This window comes from Psammomys obesus, unplaced genomic scaffold, assembly GCF_907164565.1.
Source record: "Psammomys obesus unplaced genomic scaffold, mPsaObe1.curated_primary_1811, whole genome shotgun sequence".
Classification (NCBI taxonomy): Eukaryota; Metazoa; Chordata; class Mammalia; order Rodentia; family Muridae; genus Psammomys; species Psammomys obesus.
The window spans coordinates 15,629,636-15,648,365 of record NW_026596109.1 but is presented as its reverse complement, the minus strand read 5'-3'; the positions used below and the strand labels follow the sequence as shown (position 1 = coordinate 15,648,365).

The window sequence follows — 18,730 nt, the reverse complement described above, 5'->3', positions numbered from 1 at the left end:
TAGTTGATATAAAATTTACCTAGCCCCAGTTTTTAGGATTTCTCTTTTAAGTAAAACAACTAAATTCAAGTTTAAATAGCTTATATTATTTCTAGTTATAGCCAGCATCAGAAAATGGTAAGTGCTTGACCGCGTGTGAGCTTTCAGGGCTTCATTATTAATGGAAATGAATGCCAATGAAAATGATCCCTAGAGACTGTCTGGTGTAGCTGACATTACATGCATACTTTGGATCATGTGGGTTAGGTAGTATCGTTCGAGTTGTTCTCTCTCTCTCTAGAGTGGTAAGCAAAGATGCTCCATTTGGGGTGTAGGGACGGCTCAGCAGGAAGGCGTAGTGCAGCGTGAGGATGTGTCTTTGATCCCCAGTGACGAAGGTGCCCCTGTGTATAGATACAGAGCCACGTCCACGAAAGGAACGCAACCCATTTTATATCCCATGTTTTATATCTGCAACCAAATACTGGTACATAAAGAACTGGGTTTTTTTTAATGGAAGTCAAACAAGAGGCTAGATAGTTTCAAATTATCAAGGATGTATCCTAAAGACCATTTGCAAAGGTCTAGTACATCTTTTCTAGGAATTATGATTATCCTAAACAACATATCTCAGGTCATCTGCAAATATCAAACTGCAAATCTAAAAATGCTTAATCACAAAGAATGCATAGAAAAAGAGAACCAGCTCCCCACAATTTGCCCTATGACCTCCACATATGAACCATGGCATTTATATTCACAGACATACTGGGGTTTTTTTTGTTTTCAAAAAGAACTAGCCTGAGCTAAAGGTAAAATACACACACACACACAGACTCCACCATGATGGGTCCACACAATACTCTTCATCAGTAAAAAAGAACACAAGCACAGCCAAGGGAAATACAAGTATGTACCAGATACAGGATGTTAAGAAAAAGAAGCTAAACTCACATATAATGTATAATTACATTCTGGAAAGGCAAAGCTACAAAGACTGAAAATAGATTTTGTCTGTTGCCATGGCCTGGGAGGGAAGAGTGTAGTACCAAGAGGCTCAAGGAAACTTTCTGGGGTGATGAGGCTGTCCTCTGAACTCTGCTGGTGATTCCAAGATCCCGCATATGCCAAAAGAAACTGAGTGTAAAAAAGGAGAAATATTACCAATTGTTAATCACACCTTGGTAGAAAACAATCAGAAAAAAATTGATTGGCGAGTTACAGGGACCAGACCAACCAACTTCCAAGGCACACAGCAGCAGGTTGCAGACACGGCATACCATGGGTAGGAGGAGCATGTGAAGGCTTGGCTTGGGTTTTTAAAATTTGCAGTGTTTCCTGATGGTAATATACTGTAGAATCAAATGAATAGGAACAAAAAGAGCAGTAAGGGAATAAAGACAGTGTAATATCACCACTGGAATTTTTTGGGGACTACAAAAATTTTGTTTAAATATATGTAGTGTGGAAGAACGATGAGTAGGAAGAATTGAGCAGGAGAACCAGAAGGCAATCTGTTATTCGCGGAAGGAAAGACGTCAGCCTGTAGATATAAAAGGGACCAGCGGAAACCCACACACGTAGGTTCTACTGCACAAGTAAAGAGCTCAGAATATGGTAACTGTAGACCGAGTACACAGCCTGGCAGCTCCAGGCTGTACTGAACACACCTCCTCTGAGCTACTCAACAAGCCCATGTATGAGCACCGTGAAAAGAAAGCCCGCGGGCAACTGAAGTTAAGAAGAAATTGGAGGGCTGGGGTACAGCTCTGGGACAGTGCACAGGCCTAGTACGTACACTTTCAAGCTTCAGAATCACAAAAAGGTAAGAAAAGGAAAAAAAAAAAAAAAGATCTCTTTCTTACTTATAGGAGAGTCTCAAACCACCAGTCCCTGGGATTTTTCTTACAAATCAAACTCTCAGACAGCGTCTCGCCTTACGGAAGAAACTCTGTGCCTAGATTCCAGGGAATCTTCTGATACTGAGGAAAGTCTGCAGCCAGTGGCTGGGAGGAAGGAGTCACATTACAGGACAGGGGTGGAGTTCAGCAGTACAGCACTTCGCCAGCATGAACAAGGCCCTGGGTTCAAGCTCTGGTGCCGGTTTCCTACCGGGGTGGTTCAGCTGCTGTGGGTGAGAAATCAGATGCTCGCTTATCAACTCTGCCTTACTAGCCTGCAAGTCAATAGTTCACAGGAAGCCCTGTGTGATGGGAGAGCAAACCCTAATCTCCTGCAGGCAATCATGGTCGGTGCTGGAACTGTCCAGCAACCTGCAAACTCAGGTTTGTCCCCTCCACCCTTACTACTTACTGTCCTAGAAAGGGAAGTCTGTGGCAACCCTCACCCTAGCATACAGCAACACCCTTTCAGCATTTATGGTCACACAAGGAGAAATGAAGGCTTATGACTCAAACAGGGATGGAAGAGATGTCTCAGCCAATAAAATGTTTTCTAGACAAGCAGGAAGACCAGAGTTCGGATCCCCAGCAGCCATGTAAAAGCCTGGCATTCCGTGCATGACTGTAACCCCAGCTGCAAGAAAGGTAGAGACAGGAGGATCACTGCAGCTTGCAAGGCCCCTGGGTTTAGAAAATAATCTTGCCTCAAAGGACAGATGGTGACGGAGAAGAAAATAAATGTTTTCTTTGGGCCTCTGTGTGTGCACAAATACACACATGTGATACATTCACGCGTATGCCCTCTTTGGGCTTTGCAGACACACACAGGCAATACACTCACATCTAGTCGCTTACGATATGGTAGGAAAAGTAGGACATCAAACAGACAAAAATAGGCCAAGAAACGGAGTGGGGTGGTTCTGTAACCTCAGAAATGCATGACATCCTTGGCTACATGGCAAATTCAGGGCCAATCTGGCTACATCAGACTCTGTCTCAAAAAGATCAATATAAATAAATATTTAAAGCTGGGGTTAGACATAGCAATATATACCTGTAATCTTAGTACCTGGGAGACAGAGGCAGGAGAATTCAAGTTCTATGTCATTCTGGTCTATACAGTGAGCTCTAGGCTTGGTAGGAATTAAATCCCGAGTCAAAAGAGAAAAATGGCTCAGTGGGTAAGGGCAATTGCTGCTAAGCCTGACAACTTGAGTTTAATCCCCAGACCCCACGTGGTGGAGGGAAAGGACCAACTTCCACAAGCTGCCCTCTGACTGCCACACACACCCACACACAAAAATAAGTAAACAAGCAAATGGGAAAAAATAAAAATAAAAAAGGAAAAAATCAATTCTAGCAATAATACCCATAAGCCTGGATACAAATGAAAGTGTATTGGACAGCCAAACCTATCTCGGTGACTTTTGCACACACTGATTGAAAAACGAATTTTCAAAATGAAACATTTATGAAAATACTATAAACATGTTTTATAATCTAGTTTTTAAAATAAACTAATAATTTTAAATTTAAATTTTTGAAAGTTCAGACTTCATTTATGAGCAATAGTTATTATGGTAAAAGCAATGTGATGTTACAGATGAAAAATACACTCAGAGGCCCAAAGCTAGGATTATCACACACAATTAAATGTGCAAAGACATGCATGGCCTCAGAAAATTATATCCCAGCCCCAAATTGTACCAAAGACTCACTTAAAAACAGCTGAGCTGTGCTCCAGCTGTTTCTAGAAGAAATCGTGTTTTACAACCAAAGTTTCTATAATCTCTCAACTTATCTACTACAAGAACCTCCTAGCCTTCTCGCATCCAGTTCTGTCTGCCACTTGTTCTTCACAAACCAGGCAGGTGTGTTTATCTCCTGAAGTAAAATCAAATCACTTCATTCCCAAGCTTAAAACCCTCTAGTGACTCCTCATGATATTGAAAATAAAATGAATTCTGTCACCACATTGTCCACATCTTTCCCAATCCTGTACCTCTCAGTCTGTCACTCCCCTGTGGTGATTTGATTAAGAAATGCACGCCATAGGCTTATGTACTTGAACACCTGGTCCCTGACTGGTGGTGCTATTTGGGGGAAGGGAGCTATGAAACCTTTAGGAGGTGCTGCCTTGTTGGAGAAAGTACATTGTTGGGAGCAGGACTGGAGGACTTACAGCCTTGCTCCCCTCCCAGTTCAGTCACTCTTGCTTTATGCACTTGGTTGAAGATGTGATTTCTGCACTTCCACAGTTCCTGTACAGGCCTACTATACACTTAGCCATTCACTTTTTATTTCCCATCTTCACAGTAAACCGTAAGCTCCATGGGGGCAACATCTTTCTGCTAGACCAGAGCTGGGCATACAGGTATTGCATAAATTAAAAAAAGAAAGAAAGAAAAGAAAAGCTAGTTGAAGAATGCTTTGTAACAATTCATTAGTAACCTTGTAAATATACATATAGCCATATCAATTAAATTTTAAGATATATATGTATGCATTTAATATATGTATTTATTACATATACACTTATATACATATATGTATATATACATATATATGCATATACACATCTACACACACACATATATATATACACTTAACACAATATGAAAATAGGTTAATCTCTAAAGATACTATAAAAATAGAAGAAAGTGAAAACAGAACTGTGATATAGGCCTTCATATCTTTACCTAAAGAGCAAGGTTTTTGCTACTCCTTCCTCACTGCTCTTGTGCTGCCACACATATAAAATAAAATAAAATAATAAAATAGAGCACAATGCAGGTCACCTTGAATTACTGTGAGCAGAACTCAGTGGTTGCACTCTCCCATGATTTTACAACCTACTGCTGGAGGAGAAAGCCTCCTGACCCCTCCCATTATTTACTTCCTTGGGGAACAAGGAAGTAAATGTTCCTGGCCACTCAACCGTATCTGACTTCTCCACAGGGATGTGCCGTGCGTGACTCACCTCGTCAATTCAGGAGAAGCACTCAGTGTCAGCATGGTTCATGCCCTTCTCTAGCGCGCATGAGAGTGCTTGACTTTGATCTGTAATACTGATGACTATAAACCCCTTATATGCACCTACATGGCAATTCACCCGCACGCTGCTCTCTTTCTTCCTGTCAAGAATTGACAGAATGAAGGAGGACATTACTTATTGGGACATTTTGTTGTTGGTGGTGGTGGTTTGGTTTTGGTTTTTCCAGACAGGGTTTTTCTGTGTAGCCTTGGCTGTCCTGGACTCACTTTGTAGACCAGCCTGGCCTCAAACTCACAGAGGCCTGCCTCTGCCTCCCCATGTGCTGGGGATTACAGCCATGCACTGCACCAGGCTTGGGGCCGTTATCTTAAATCCTTGGAAGGAATATGTCTGTCAAGTGTTCTCAAGATCTCCAGCCCAGATGGATACAGTAGTGTTCGCCTGTGTAGCTACAGGCTGTAGCTCTGTAGCCAAGGCTATACAGAGAAACCCTGTCTCGAAAAAAGAAAAGGAAAAAAAAAATCTCCAGCTTGTTAACTTTCTGAAGCATGAGTCATGCAGATATCAACAAAGTTCCATAGCCCATTTGAATCTTCTGATCTTCTAGAATCCTTCCTAGCTTGATGTGTAGTGTATAGAGGGAGCCATGTAAACAGAAAGAAAAGGTAGATGTGGGGACGTGTTTCCTGCAATTTTCCAGCTGTGGCTCGAACAGAACATTCCGGGTCAGGGCCTATCTCGGAGAACAGGCTTCTAATGGGCTTTCCCAGTTCCCTGCCCCCACCCTGCTTCTACTTCACTTGATAAAGAGAAGAGGAGCTGATGTGACACACTGCCCTGGAAAACTGGGACAGGCAGAGGTGCCTTCAGCCATAAAACACTCCAGTGTAATGTGTTGCTCAGACAGCAGCAACCTGTTCCTTACTTAATGGAAAAAGCAACAATGAAAAAAACAAGTGAGTTTATGCAAAGGGAATATACTTTAAATCTACAAGGAAACAGTGACATTTAGAGAAACCACATGATGAGTGTAAATGCTTGAATTCTTTCTCGCAACATATCTGCATACTGTAATGTATGCCTTCATCTTAGGATGCGAGCATGCGCTCTTCTGAATGCAGGAAGTGAGCCAATTACTACTCTACAAATCAGCCTATAATGATTTGAAAATGGTGCTCATTAATTACATAAATTATATGTTTGCTTATGTGGTTTCACATATGTACTTCAGACATATTCAAAACCCTCACTGCCTTTCGTGTCCCCTTCCGACTTCTCACTGGTCCCCTTACCTTAATGAGTTTAATACTTTTAATTGCCAGCACAGCTTTCCTTATAAGGATTAAGAATTCTGCCTAACCTTTCTCCACGGTCAAGGGTCTGTTCCCTGGAGCTACATGTTGTGACAGCTGAAACAGCCCCACACTCCCTTATCTCAGCTATCACTGCTCTGCAGTTTAATTCAAGACACTTTTGAGCCCCCCCCCCCCCCCCCGAGGCACCAGCCCTGTGGAAGACAATATAACAAGCCCTCAGCCTGACCTTCAAAATATCATCCTTCCAGAAATACTGAGAGACACAGACCTGGGAACACAGATAACACAAATAATGCTATGGCAGAAAATAGTGTAAGTGAAAGGAAATGAAAGAAGGGAATGTAGTAGAACTATCAATGGAATACAAGCATGAGAAGGAGCGAGAGTCAGCGCACTTACACTTTATTCCAATGAACTTAAATCTCCAATTCCTAAAATGCGTGTTTTCTACTTATCTGTCTATACATGTATAAATCATGTGATAAGGCCGTTAGTAAGTCATCATGGTTTGTTTTTACCATTTTATTTTTCAAATATTATTTGAAGTAATATTTCTTTTCTTCTCCTTCAAAAGCCTTCCCCTCTACCTTTCTTTCCTTTGAGGCAAGATAACACAATGTAGCCCAGGCTAGCCTTGACTTTGTGATCCTCTTGCCTCAGCTTTCTGGGTATTGGGATTACAGGTATGTACCACTCTATCCACTTAAACAGACTCTTAAAAAAAAAAAAACCCAAAAAACATTTATATCAGTATTCAAATAGCTTTCCCTATTCTAAAACTCCAGTTACACTGTCAAAACAAATTCCTAAAACACATGTAAGCAAACACGTGGCCAGGAGGCCTTTCTAAGAGTGTTAGTATTCCACAGAAAGATGGCAAAGCACCAAATCATTTGTTTCTTTATTCGTGGGGAAGATGTAAACCAAGCCAGAGCTACAAATGCTGTGACAAAGACTCAGTCTCCTGTCAAGTCCTCAGGAAAGCCTTTCCAACTACAATATACCCCACTGCACAGGAACCAATTTGAGAATTCTGCCAACTTCTAAGTATATCTATCCCAATTAGACATTCTTGGACTGGAGAAATGATCACAGGATGAGATCGGCGATGCACCGGGCCTACTGTGAGTCAGACTTCAGCCAAGAGCCCATTAATCACCTGGCCCCCCATAAGCCCCTCCTTGAACTGGAGGGCCATAGGTTCTTTTGGGTAAGGACTGGAGAATGGCTAGCAGTAAAACTTTTAGGTATTTTATCAATGTCCTTCCTCAAGGGAAACTGGCTGTCCCTTCATTCAGGGAGTTCTGAGTCTGCTAACTGGCTCAAGTCTGGAAACTGACGGTCTTTTGCCACAATCCGAGGTAGACTTTCTTTCATTCGTTTGAGAAATTTTCCACATATAGAGATTAAAGAAAACTGCAGTAGGCTTCTTATCTATTTCATGTCTGGAAACACTATAATTGATTAGCCGGCACCAAAGGTCCATACGAGTCGCACCACCGTAAAATTCACTTTGCTTGTGCTGTTCATTACGGGTTAGGCCATTATGGACATAGCTTTGTCTATGTTGCCCAGTATAACACCAAGATCACCTTGCCGTCGGTGGTTCAGTGCTGCCACTTGGCCCCTGCTATGCCGGCTCAATTAAACACTCTGCATTTAATTCACCCAACTGAGCAGTAGTGTCTCCAATGCTAAGGTCTGGTACAAGGCAGAGGGCGACAGCAACGCTCTTCAAGTGTGCTGGTGCCCCCCTCACCCTTTTGTGTTTTCTAAGATTAGTGAAGAGAATGATGGCAGGCCTTCCGATGGGATTAGGTTTTACAATGTACCCACTCTAGCATTGCAATTCCCTAAGCCTTAAAATCCCTTCATCAACACTAAGCCAAGGGATATTGGGCGTCTCTAACTCCTTTTCAGTAGGCCATCTTTTGACAAAAGCATCTTTTGACGCTTCAGCCAACCATTCAAACTAATTTTCGTTACTTTTTATTTAAAACTGTGTGAACTTCCATATTAAACCCAGAATCTCCACTTAGTGCGCCCGTATCAATAAACTTAGCTTGATCCAGTTTTATGTTTTGTTTTGTTTTTTTTAATTTATTTAATTTTATTTTATGTGCATCAATGTGAAGGTGTCAGATCCCTTGGAACTGGAGTTACAGACAGTTATGAACTGCTATGTGGGTGCTGGGAATTGAACCCCTGTCCTTGGCAAGAGCAGGCAGTGCTTTTAACCACTAAGCCATCTCTCCAGCCCCAGTTTTGTGTTTATTCCAACAGTATCCTTTCTAGACTTCTGCTTGAACGAATTAGCAAACTCATTAAGCTCTTTAGTAGCGTAGCGAACCTCCTCATGGACTACACTTTCGAGCACCACTCTAGAAGCCTGCTTTACTAGAGTCTGCCTCTGTCTAGAGGCAACTATTGGTGGGCCCCGAGGAACACCAGTATCCTGGCATCTCCTTCAGAGAAAGTTACTGATGGTGTAGCAGACAATGAAGGGTTAATTTCCTCAGTCAAAGGTGAAGAACGGGTTGGGATATGAGTGTGTCTTCTGCTGAGGGTAGAGAGACTACTTTCTCAGGTGAGTTAAACCCTTGAAAGTCAGAGGGTTCAAAGTTCTCAGCTGCTACAGGGTCCTCCCACACACGCCACCCCAAGCTACAGGATCCCATTCCTTACCTTACTTAACCACTAATACTCCTCCAAGGCCCAGACCTGAATTTTCCCTGTAATTCAGCCAACCTTATAATAAGGACCTCAGTTTGACTTTCTGAAACTTGATCTCTGTGTCTGATGGAGAGAAGACCCTCTTCTAGGACATACTTAGAAGCCTTTAGACTGTTTACATACATCTGGAGCCAGCCACTTTTATCATGAAGTTCACTGTTGTCCTTCACTGTATTCTGAGATGCTAGCAGCTGGCTAAGTTTATCACAGAGCTCATTCCTTTCTCTTGTCAATATATGCAGAGATCTAGGAGCAGCAAAACATCCTCATTTTCCTCATTTTCCCACAAATTGTCTAAAGCTTTATATACAGAATCACCAGATCCTCTGCAGGTCACAATTAGTGAATGAGAATAATCAAAAGATTTATCTTCTTAAGTTTGTAAAATAGTTCACATCATGAACTTTCAGTACTCTCCAAACTTCCAGGAGACACTTCACTTAACTAAAGGTGTTGGCAAATTGGAAAGCTTATTCCAGATACTTAAAAGATTCATCCTTCAGGAGCTCCACAAGGAGAGCAACAGAACCAAAAAATCTGGACACAGGGGTGTTTTCTGAGACTGATACTCCAACTAAGGACCATTCATGGAGATAACCTAGAACCCATTCACAGCTGTAGCCCGTGGCAGCTCAGTCTCCAAATGGGCTCTCTAATAAGGGGAGCAGGGGCTGTCTCTGACATGAACTCAATGGCCTACTCTTTGATCACCTCCCCCTCGGGGGATGCAGCCTTACCAGGATACAGAGGAAGACAATGCAGCCACTCCTGATGAGACCTGATAGACTATGGTCAGATGGAAGGGGAGGAGGACCTCCCCTATCAGTGGACTGGGAGAGGGGCATGGGTGGAAAAGAGGGAGGGAGGGTGAGATAGAGAGGGGAAGAGGGAGGAGGATACAAGTGGGATACAAAGTGAATGAACTAATCAATAAAAATAAATTAAAAATATTACAAAAAAATTCATCCTTATACTCCTATTACCATACAACCAGTTCTGGTACCAAAATCAGTATCAGTCAGGGTTCTCTAGAGTAACATAACTTAAAGAATGAAGCTCTATATATAGAAAGGGGGTTTATTAGAATGACTTACAGGCTCTGGATAGGGTTAGGGTTAGTTAGTCCAGCAATGGCCGTGTTATGCCCAAGTCTCTGGGACCCCAAAGACCTCCAAGGAGCCGATTCCAATGCAGACACAGTAGGGTCTTTATTACAAGGCTCCAGCTTGAGCTCACTGATGCAGCAGTTCTCCAGTGTAGCTCAGGAAGGGGAGGATTTTTGTTGGGTTTTGAGCGAGGACCGGGAATTTCCAGCTTAGCAGTTACAAGATTGGGTGCCATTCAGCAAGGGCAAGCCTGTTACAAAGTGATTGGCTAACTAACACAACTAATATTGCGTGAGCTAACTACAGACCTCAGGAATGCTAGGTATTTTCTGTGCCATGAATGTTCTACTACAAGGTTGGTGGGCTGCCCAGCACAGATGGCCCACCCTGAGATAAGATATCCTCCCATTCTTGTGGTGACCTTCAGGCTATTCCTTGGGTAGGAATTTTATTGTCTTGCTCCTGGTATTGGTGACCCATGGACCAGTTCTTAGAACTGATGACTTTTTTTGGGGGGGGGTTGGGGGATGTCAGGCCTGCTCCTCTCAGCTACCTATGGATGGAAGGTCCAAGAATTCAGTAGTCACTCATTCCACCAGGCTAGATGTCTCAGCTGGTCTTCAGTTTACACCAGAATCCCAAAGAAGTAGGCTCTAAAGCCAATGAAGGAATGGACTTGATACCAGCAGGTAGAAAGGAAGCAGGCAAAGACAGCAAACTTCCTTATTCCATGCCTTCCAGCAGATGGCATAGCCCTTAGAGGCGGGGCTTCCTACCTCAAAAGATGTGGATTAAAGGTATGTTTTATCACCTCAAAGAGCAGATTAGATTGCCCTCCATTTTTAGGTTTTAGTTAATTCCAGATGTAGTCAAGTTACCAGGGTATCAAAAGTACTAACAAGGCCCAACAACATTTAGCTTCTAAGATTAGGCAGGATCAGATGGACACTACTGCCATGACGGCTGGTGTCCTTTCTAAAGGTACAAACTCAAGAGTCACTTTTCAAATTTATGGTTTCCTTGTGCAATCTTTTTTTTTTTTTTTCTCCCTGGTGCCATCTTTCCTACCCCTGACCTCAGACTGGTCTACTATGATTTTCCTTTCCTACCTCTCTTTTCACAGGGAACTCTGAAACAAAGGCTCCTTATAAAAACAAACACTTTCATCCATTTTTTTACCTTATCCTGGATACACTGCCCCAAAGTGTAAAATATTTACAGAATATAAAAATAAAAGGATAATATTCCCCTGCTTTAAACAAGATTCCATTAAAAAAAAAATCCCAGCTTTCCTGCTTAGAAATAAATTTCCAATAGAAACTCACCTTTTAAATCTACTAATGGTTACCATTAAAACTTATTCCTAAAGGTAGTTAAGAAAAGTATCCCATATTCCATTTATATGTACACACACATACAAACACACATACACATCTGGGTGGGATATGGAGTGAGCAGTAAGAAACTCTCATGCATACCTAACAATGGGATAAAATTATGTGGAAGAGAAATGCAAATCAAAACGACCCTGAGATTTCACCTTACACCCATCAGAATGGCTAAGATCAAGAACCCAAGTGACAACACATGCTGGAGAGGATGTGGAGAAAGGGGAACCCTCCTCTATTGCTGGTGGGAATGTAAACTTGTACAACCACTTTGGAAATCAATCTGGTGCTTTCTCAGACAATTAGGAGTAGTGTACCTCAAAATTCAGCTATACCACTCCTAGGCATATATCCAAAAGATGCTCAAGTATACAACAAGGACATTTGCTCAACCATGTTTGTAGCAGCTTTATTAGTAATAGCCAGAATCTGAAAACAACCTAGATACTCCTCAACTGAAGAATGGATACAGAAATTGTGGTACATTTACACAATGGAATATGACTCAGCAATTAAAAACAAGGAAATCATGAAATTTGCAGGCAAATGGTGGGATTTAGAAATCATCATCCTGAGTGAGCTATCCCAGAAGGAGAAAGACACATATAGTATATATTCACTTATAAGTAGATACTAGACATAATATAGGATAAACATACTAAAATCTGTACACCTAAAGAAGCTAAGCAAGAAGGAGGACCCTGGGTAAGATGTTCAATCTTCATTCAGAAAGGCAAATGGGATGGACATCGGAAGAAGGTGAAAATAAGGAACAAGACAGGAGCCTACCACAGAGGGCCTCTGAAAGACTCTACCCAGCAGGGTATTAAAGCAGATGCTGAGACTCATAGCCAAACTTTGGGCAGAATGCAGGGAATCTTATGAAAGAAGGAGACGTTGGAAAGACCTGGAAGGGTCTGGAGCTCCACAAGGAGAGCAACAGAACCAAAAATCTGGGCCTAGCGGTCTTTGATACTCCAACCAAGGACCATTCACAGAGATAACCTAGACCTCTTGCACAGACGTAGCCCATGGCAGCTCAGTCTCCAAATGGGCTCCCTAATAAGGGGAGCAGGGGCTGTGTGACATGAACTCAGTTGCTGGCTCTTTGATCACCAACCCCTGAGGGAGGAGCAGCCTCACCAGGCTACAGAGGAAGACTATGAAAGACAGTCCTGATGAGACCTGATAAGCTAGGGCCAGATGGAAGGGAAAGAGGTCCTCTGCTATCAGTGGACTCAGGAATGAGCAAGGGAAGAGATGAGGGAGGGAGGGCAGAATTGGGAGGGAATGAGGGTGGGGCTACAGCTGGGATACAAAGTGAATAAATTGTAATAAATAAAAAATTATATTAAAATATTTTTTATTAAAAAGTTATGTGGAAGAAGTAGAATGGAAATGAAACAGGAAGTTACACCCTTGTAAAAAAAAAAAAAAAAGAAAAGCACTGTTTTAATTTTGAAGAGCAAGGCCTCTTGTCTCTAAGCGGTCTCAACTCGGATATGTAGCCCCCTCACAAGTGCTGGCTGGATTATGAGACTCTGCCACCACACCCTGGGTGTGTCTGTGGACCAGAGGATCCAATCCAGGGCTTGGTGAATATTAGGCAAGCACTGTTCTAACTGAGCTACACTCCTAGTCTCAAAGTTTTCTTCTTTTAAACTACTGATATATATTGAATAGTTAGAGTATTCATACTCCATTTGATAATTTTCTCAAGTGTGTGGACCAGGCTGGCCTCGCACTCAAAGATTCCCCTGGTTTGCCTGCCAAAGGCATGCGCCATTAGAAATGTCAAGCCCCATTAGAAAACTTTCAAATAATGTTTTAATTTACAGATACAAAGATATTGATTACAATAAGTCGAACATTATGTTCTGTGCAGCTATTTTAGTTCATAAGCAAACGAAAATTTGAAAACTTCATTTAAATTGCCTCGGGGTATCATTCGGTGATAATAGTGTACAAATGCAAAAACATGTATAAATATGTAAGGTTCAGTCTCCAAAACCCAGGAAGGAAACAGTGCTAGTTAGCTGGAGAGGGATTACAACCTCTGACGAAGTAAATCATCCTTGCTAAACCCAAGCCCTTATAACCTTCTGTGACCAATAACCCGTTTTTTCCGACCCACTTCACCGGTTTCCAGTAAGCCGGCAGCCGCCCTTTGGGTACCCTGGGTGACTCCCTCCCTCCGCCCGCGCCAGCCCCGCACGCGCATCCCCTCCTCCTCCCCACGCGGGACTGCTGTGTCATGGTTGAGCGGAAGTCCCTGGCTCCGAAGGAAGAGGCATCCATAAGATGGATGGCGCTGGCGTCCTCCCCTCCTCCCTCCGCCCCGTGCTGGCCTCCCGGGGTCAGGCCGTACCCTGCACTCTGCCGAACACCTCGTAGTCCACGGACTTGAGCGGCCCCGCCATGGCGACCAGCCTTCTCGCGAGCATCCGCGGCGGGGTGCGCGGCGAGGACGCTGCGGCGGCGCGCGGGGACGGAGGCTCCTGGGTGCTGGCACCGGCGCCCAGGGCGCCGCGACACCAGCGCGCAGGGTCACGCGTCGGCAGGCGCAGAAAACCGAAGCAGGCCACTGCGCTGCCAAGGCCGGGCGCCTGAGGGCATGAAACCAACCAATGTTTTCATCTACCCACTAACGTTTATTTGACACAAGAAAAACTATGTATTTTTTTTTAAGGATGAAAATAAGGGAACTTTCTGGGAGGAGGAAGAGGTAGAGCCAGAGTGGGAAAGGGTGAGAGAGGGCAGTAGGGGATGAAAATTACCCAAACTCATTATATACACGAGGATAAAATGTCGAAGGATTATTTTATTTTTTTATTTATTAATTACAGTTTATTCACTTTGTAGCCCAGCTGTGGCCCCCTCCCCCATCTCCTCTTCTCTTAGGCCCCTCTCCCAGTCCACTGATAGGGGAAGTCCTTCTCCCCTTCCATCTGACCTAATCTATCAGTTCTCATCAGGACTGGCTTCTTTGGCTTTCTCTGTGGACTGGTAAGGCTGCTCCGCCCTCAAGTGGAGGTGATCGAAGAGCCAGCCACTGAGTTCATGTCAGAGATGGTCCCTGGTCCAATTATTAGGGAACCCTCTTGGACACCGAGCTGCCTTTGGCTACTTCTATGCAGGGTTCTAAGTTATCTCCATGCATGGTCCTTGACTGGAGTATCAGTCTCAGAAAAGACCCCTGGGCCCAGATTTTTTGGTTCTGTTGCTCTCCTTGTGGAGCTCCTGTCCCCTCCAGGGCTTTCTATCTCCCCATTCTTTCATAAGATTCCCTGCAGTCTGCCCAAAGTTTGCCTATGCATCTCAGCATATGTTTTGACACCCTGCTGGGTAGAGTCTTTCAGAGGCCCTCTGTGGTAGGCTCCTGTCCTGTTCCCTGTTTTTTCCCCTCTTCTGATGTCCGTCTCATTTGCCTTTCTGAATGAAGATTGAGCATCTTACCCAGGGTCCTCCGTCTGGCTTAGCTTCTTTAGGTGTACAGATTTTAGTATGTTTATCCTATATTATATGTGTAATAGCCACTTATAAGTGAGTTTATACTATGTGTGTCTTTCTGTTTCTGTAATACCTCATTCAGGATGATCTTTTCTAGTTCCTACCATTTTGCTTTGCATTCCCCTCATGACTAAAGATGTTGAGCATTTCTTTAAGTTTTCCTCTGCCATTCAGTGTTCCTCTATTGAGATCTCTGTTTAGCTCTGTACCCCATTTTTTAATTGGGTTACTTGATTTGTTGCTGTTTAACTTCTTAAGTTCTTTATACATTCTGAATATTAGGGTTGGTGAAGATCCCTTCCCAGTCTGTAGGCTATTGTTTTGTTCTGATGACAGTGTCCTTTGCTTTACAGAAGCTTTTCAATTTCATGAGGTCCCATTTATTGATTGTTGATCTTAGAGCCTGTGCTGTTGGTGTTCTGTTCAGGAAGTTGTCTCCTGTGCCAGTGAGTTCTAGGGTTTTCCCCACTTTTTCTTCTAACAGGTTTAGTGTGTCCATTTTAAGTTTTAGGTGTTTTTACATAGATACACAGATTAATTCAGGCTAATTAACACTCATCTCACATCTGACTTCATTTAAGATCTCAACAAATTATATATTAGGTATGTTATATGATATGTATATTTATAATATAATTACATTCATATATATAATTACATAAATGTAATTATAGTTACATATAATTATAATGTATATTATATATTGCACAATATAATATAGTATGTTGTATAATAATTGTATATAATATAGTATATATCGACAATATATTTATTATATAATATATGTTGTTGAGATCTTAAATGAAATCAGATGTGAGATGAAATATATATATATGTTTTTTTGAGACAGAGTTTCTCTGTGTAGCCTTGACTGTCCTATAGACCAGACTGGCCTTGAACTCACAAAGATCTTCCTACCTCTGGCTCCCTGAGCACTGTAATTACAAGTATACACCACCAAGCCTGACTAAATATACATCAGCTTTTAACTGTACTCACCATTCTGTAAATGTGGTGATCTTCACTTCATGTGAGCAGATTTTGTGCCCTTGAAACAATATCCCCTTTTCCAACTTCTCACTTAGGCCTGAGATTGGCGCTGGACATGAGGGACCTGCTTAGCAATGAGAAAATGCCTCCATAGGATGCAGCTGCAGGGCATTTTCTTAATTAGTGATTGATGGGGAAGGACCCAGCCAACTCTGATGGTACTGTCCTGGGCGGGGGCTCCTGGGTTCTATAAGAAAGCAGACTGAGGGAGCCATGAAGGGCAAGCTAGTGGGCAGCGCCCTCCCACAGCCTCTGTGTTGGCTCCAGGTACCTGCCCACCTGAACAGTGCTATGGAAGTGTAAACCAAATCAACCCTTTCCTCCCCAGCTTGCTTTGGTCAAGATGTTTCTTTACAGCCATAGAAATGAAGGCAGCGAATGAATTATGAAGTGTTCTGGCAACTGCCAAATCTATGGCGATGGCGAGCTAAACCATGGTGGGCTTGACCTTTTCATCGGCTGCGGAATCAGGAAGGTTTGTGCCTCCATCCCTATTCGAAGGAGAAGCGACACTGGGGAGGGTGAGAAGCTGTAAAGGGAACAAGGACTTGTTGTCACCTTGTCTGCCATTCTGTTCTTCCACAGTTTTGTCTTTATGGTCTTGATTATCGTTCAGTGACATTTTAGTTTCCTAGGACAATTGAGATAGTTTATGTTTAGAGAATTATGTCTCCTGGTGAGCCACTTAAAGTCTTACCTTATAGCAACCCATCACTCCGAATAATCAGGATAGAGCTTTTGATAATCTGCCTTCTAAATGTCAAGGACTGTTTTTTTTTTTTTTCTAGGACAGGGTTTCTCTGTGTATAGCCTTGGCTGTCCTGGACTCTTTTTGTAGACCAGGCTGCCTTTGAACTCATAGAGATCTGTGTGCCTCTGCCTCCCTCAGTGCTGGGATTCCTGGCTCAAACACTCCCACATGTGAGAATTTGGATTTCTCAATTCAGTTGTTAGTCTCAACACCTTTACACATTTCTTTGCATCTGTTCACGTTAAAGAATTTACTACAACTTGATTAAATTTTGTGTGCCAATTCTCCCTGGGAACACATGCACAAAAAAAAAAAAAAAAAAAAAAAAAAATCAGGGCCAGGCACGGTGGTATAGTACTTTAATCCCAACATTGGAGAGGCAGGGTCAGGCTGATCTCTTGTGGGTATGAGGCCAGCCTAGTTTACACATGGAGATCCAGGCCAGCCACAGCTATATGATGAGACCCTGTATCAAAAAAAGTACTCTGAAACTTGGGCAGAGTATGGTTAAGTCATTTCTTAAGTATGATATGGTCTAGAAGTGCTGGTCTGGATAAATTTATCTAATGAAGGTCTTAACATTTCAGAGACTTCACAGTTTAACTCTTCCTCTCATCTCCCAAGTCACTTCATGAAGACTATGGAGTCAACACAGATTTGATTCTCAGATATCTTTAAATTCTCTCCATTACATTCAGAACCAATCCTACGGTCTCCAGCTGGCACTAACCTGCTGTGGCATGCTTCCCTACACCCTGAGGGCAGCCCACTGCCGAGAGATCTCTGCACAACACAATAGGAGCTCCTCTCTGGAACCTGCATTATCTGGAATGCCTCTAGCTCCTGCCAGCTCTTCCCACTGGTGCTCAGGCGCCTTCGCTGCTTGTCAGATTTTCTCCTCCTCATTCAGGGAAATCGCCCCCATTCTGTATCTTCAAGATTACTGGCTGGGAAGAATGACATTTTCCTTTTCTTAATCAGCCCTTTGCTTCTCTCCACATCTACCCAGGAACACCTCTGCCAGCTACTACGTAGTTCTATTTTAACTTTAGAAGTGCTAAATAGCAGCAACTGATATTTACTTAGCTAAAAAAATGGACTTTGTCTGCTAACAGCTGAACACTAGCAGATGGAAATTTTTATACACCATGGTTGCTAAGAAAATGTGATCCTAAGACTTTAGAATTGTGAGCAAATGTTTCTAATATTAAGAAATTTTAAATAAGAATTAGAAAAAACAGAAAATGAAAAATCAGTCATCTATAATCTCAGCACATTTAATACATTCTCTCTTGCATATAATAGGTGTGTGTACAAACATACGTTTGTGTGTGCATATATATGTACTTAAATCCTTACAGCATGAATTCAATTATAACATGAATTTAAATCATACATGCTTTACGTATACATTGAATTTTTGCTCTCTTTCATATAGTCTTCCTGATAAATAATTTAATAGTTTTTTTATATTAAGTATATAAAGCCAAAGATTAACCTGAAAAGCACAGGTTATTGCGCCTTCAGGCTGCTTCCCATTTTTCACCATCATAAAAAATAATATTGTAAAAGAAATATGCATGTAGCTTCCTTTCTTTCTTTTTAGGGTGTTCAGAAGTCAGGTCTCACGGTGTAGCCCATGTGGCCTTAGAATCGCAATCCTCCTGCCTCAGCCTAGTGTGGTATTGTGGATATGTATATACCACTATATTGAGTCCAAAATATTGTTCTTTTCTTTTTTTTTTTTTTTTTTTCTGTATTTTGTTTTGTTTTGGAGACAGGATCCTGGCTGTTCTGGAACTTGCTTGATAGCTCAAAATAACCTTGAATTCACAGAGCTCTGCCTGCCTCTGCCTCCAAGTGCTAGGATTAAAGGCGTGCACCATTATGTCTGGCCGAATATATTGTTTTTTTTTTAAGATTTATTATTTTTATTTTATGTATATGAATGTTTTGCTTGCATGTATACCTGTGGATAATATGTATACAGAGGCCAGAAGG

General features: G+C 42.3%; 1 protein-coding gene across 1 annotated transcript in view; it reads right to left on the bottom strand.

The window, feature by feature from the left end:
• The window catches only part of Acyp2 (acylphosphatase 2), a 136,623-nt gene extending 119,933 nt beyond the window's left edge, over nt 1–16,690 (bottom strand). The window contains exons 1-3 of the mRNA XM_055628748.1: nt 16,676–16,690; nt 16,427–16,609; nt 13,787–14,024 (exon numbers count right to left, since the gene is read on the bottom strand). Coding sequence (XP_055484723.1) covers nt 13,787–14,024; nt 16,427–16,609; nt 16,676–16,690 — 436 coding nt within the window. The remainder of the gene's footprint in view (nt 1–13,786; nt 14,025–16,426; nt 16,610–16,675) is intronic.
• Nucleotides 16,691–18,730: the final 2,040 nt, after the last annotated feature.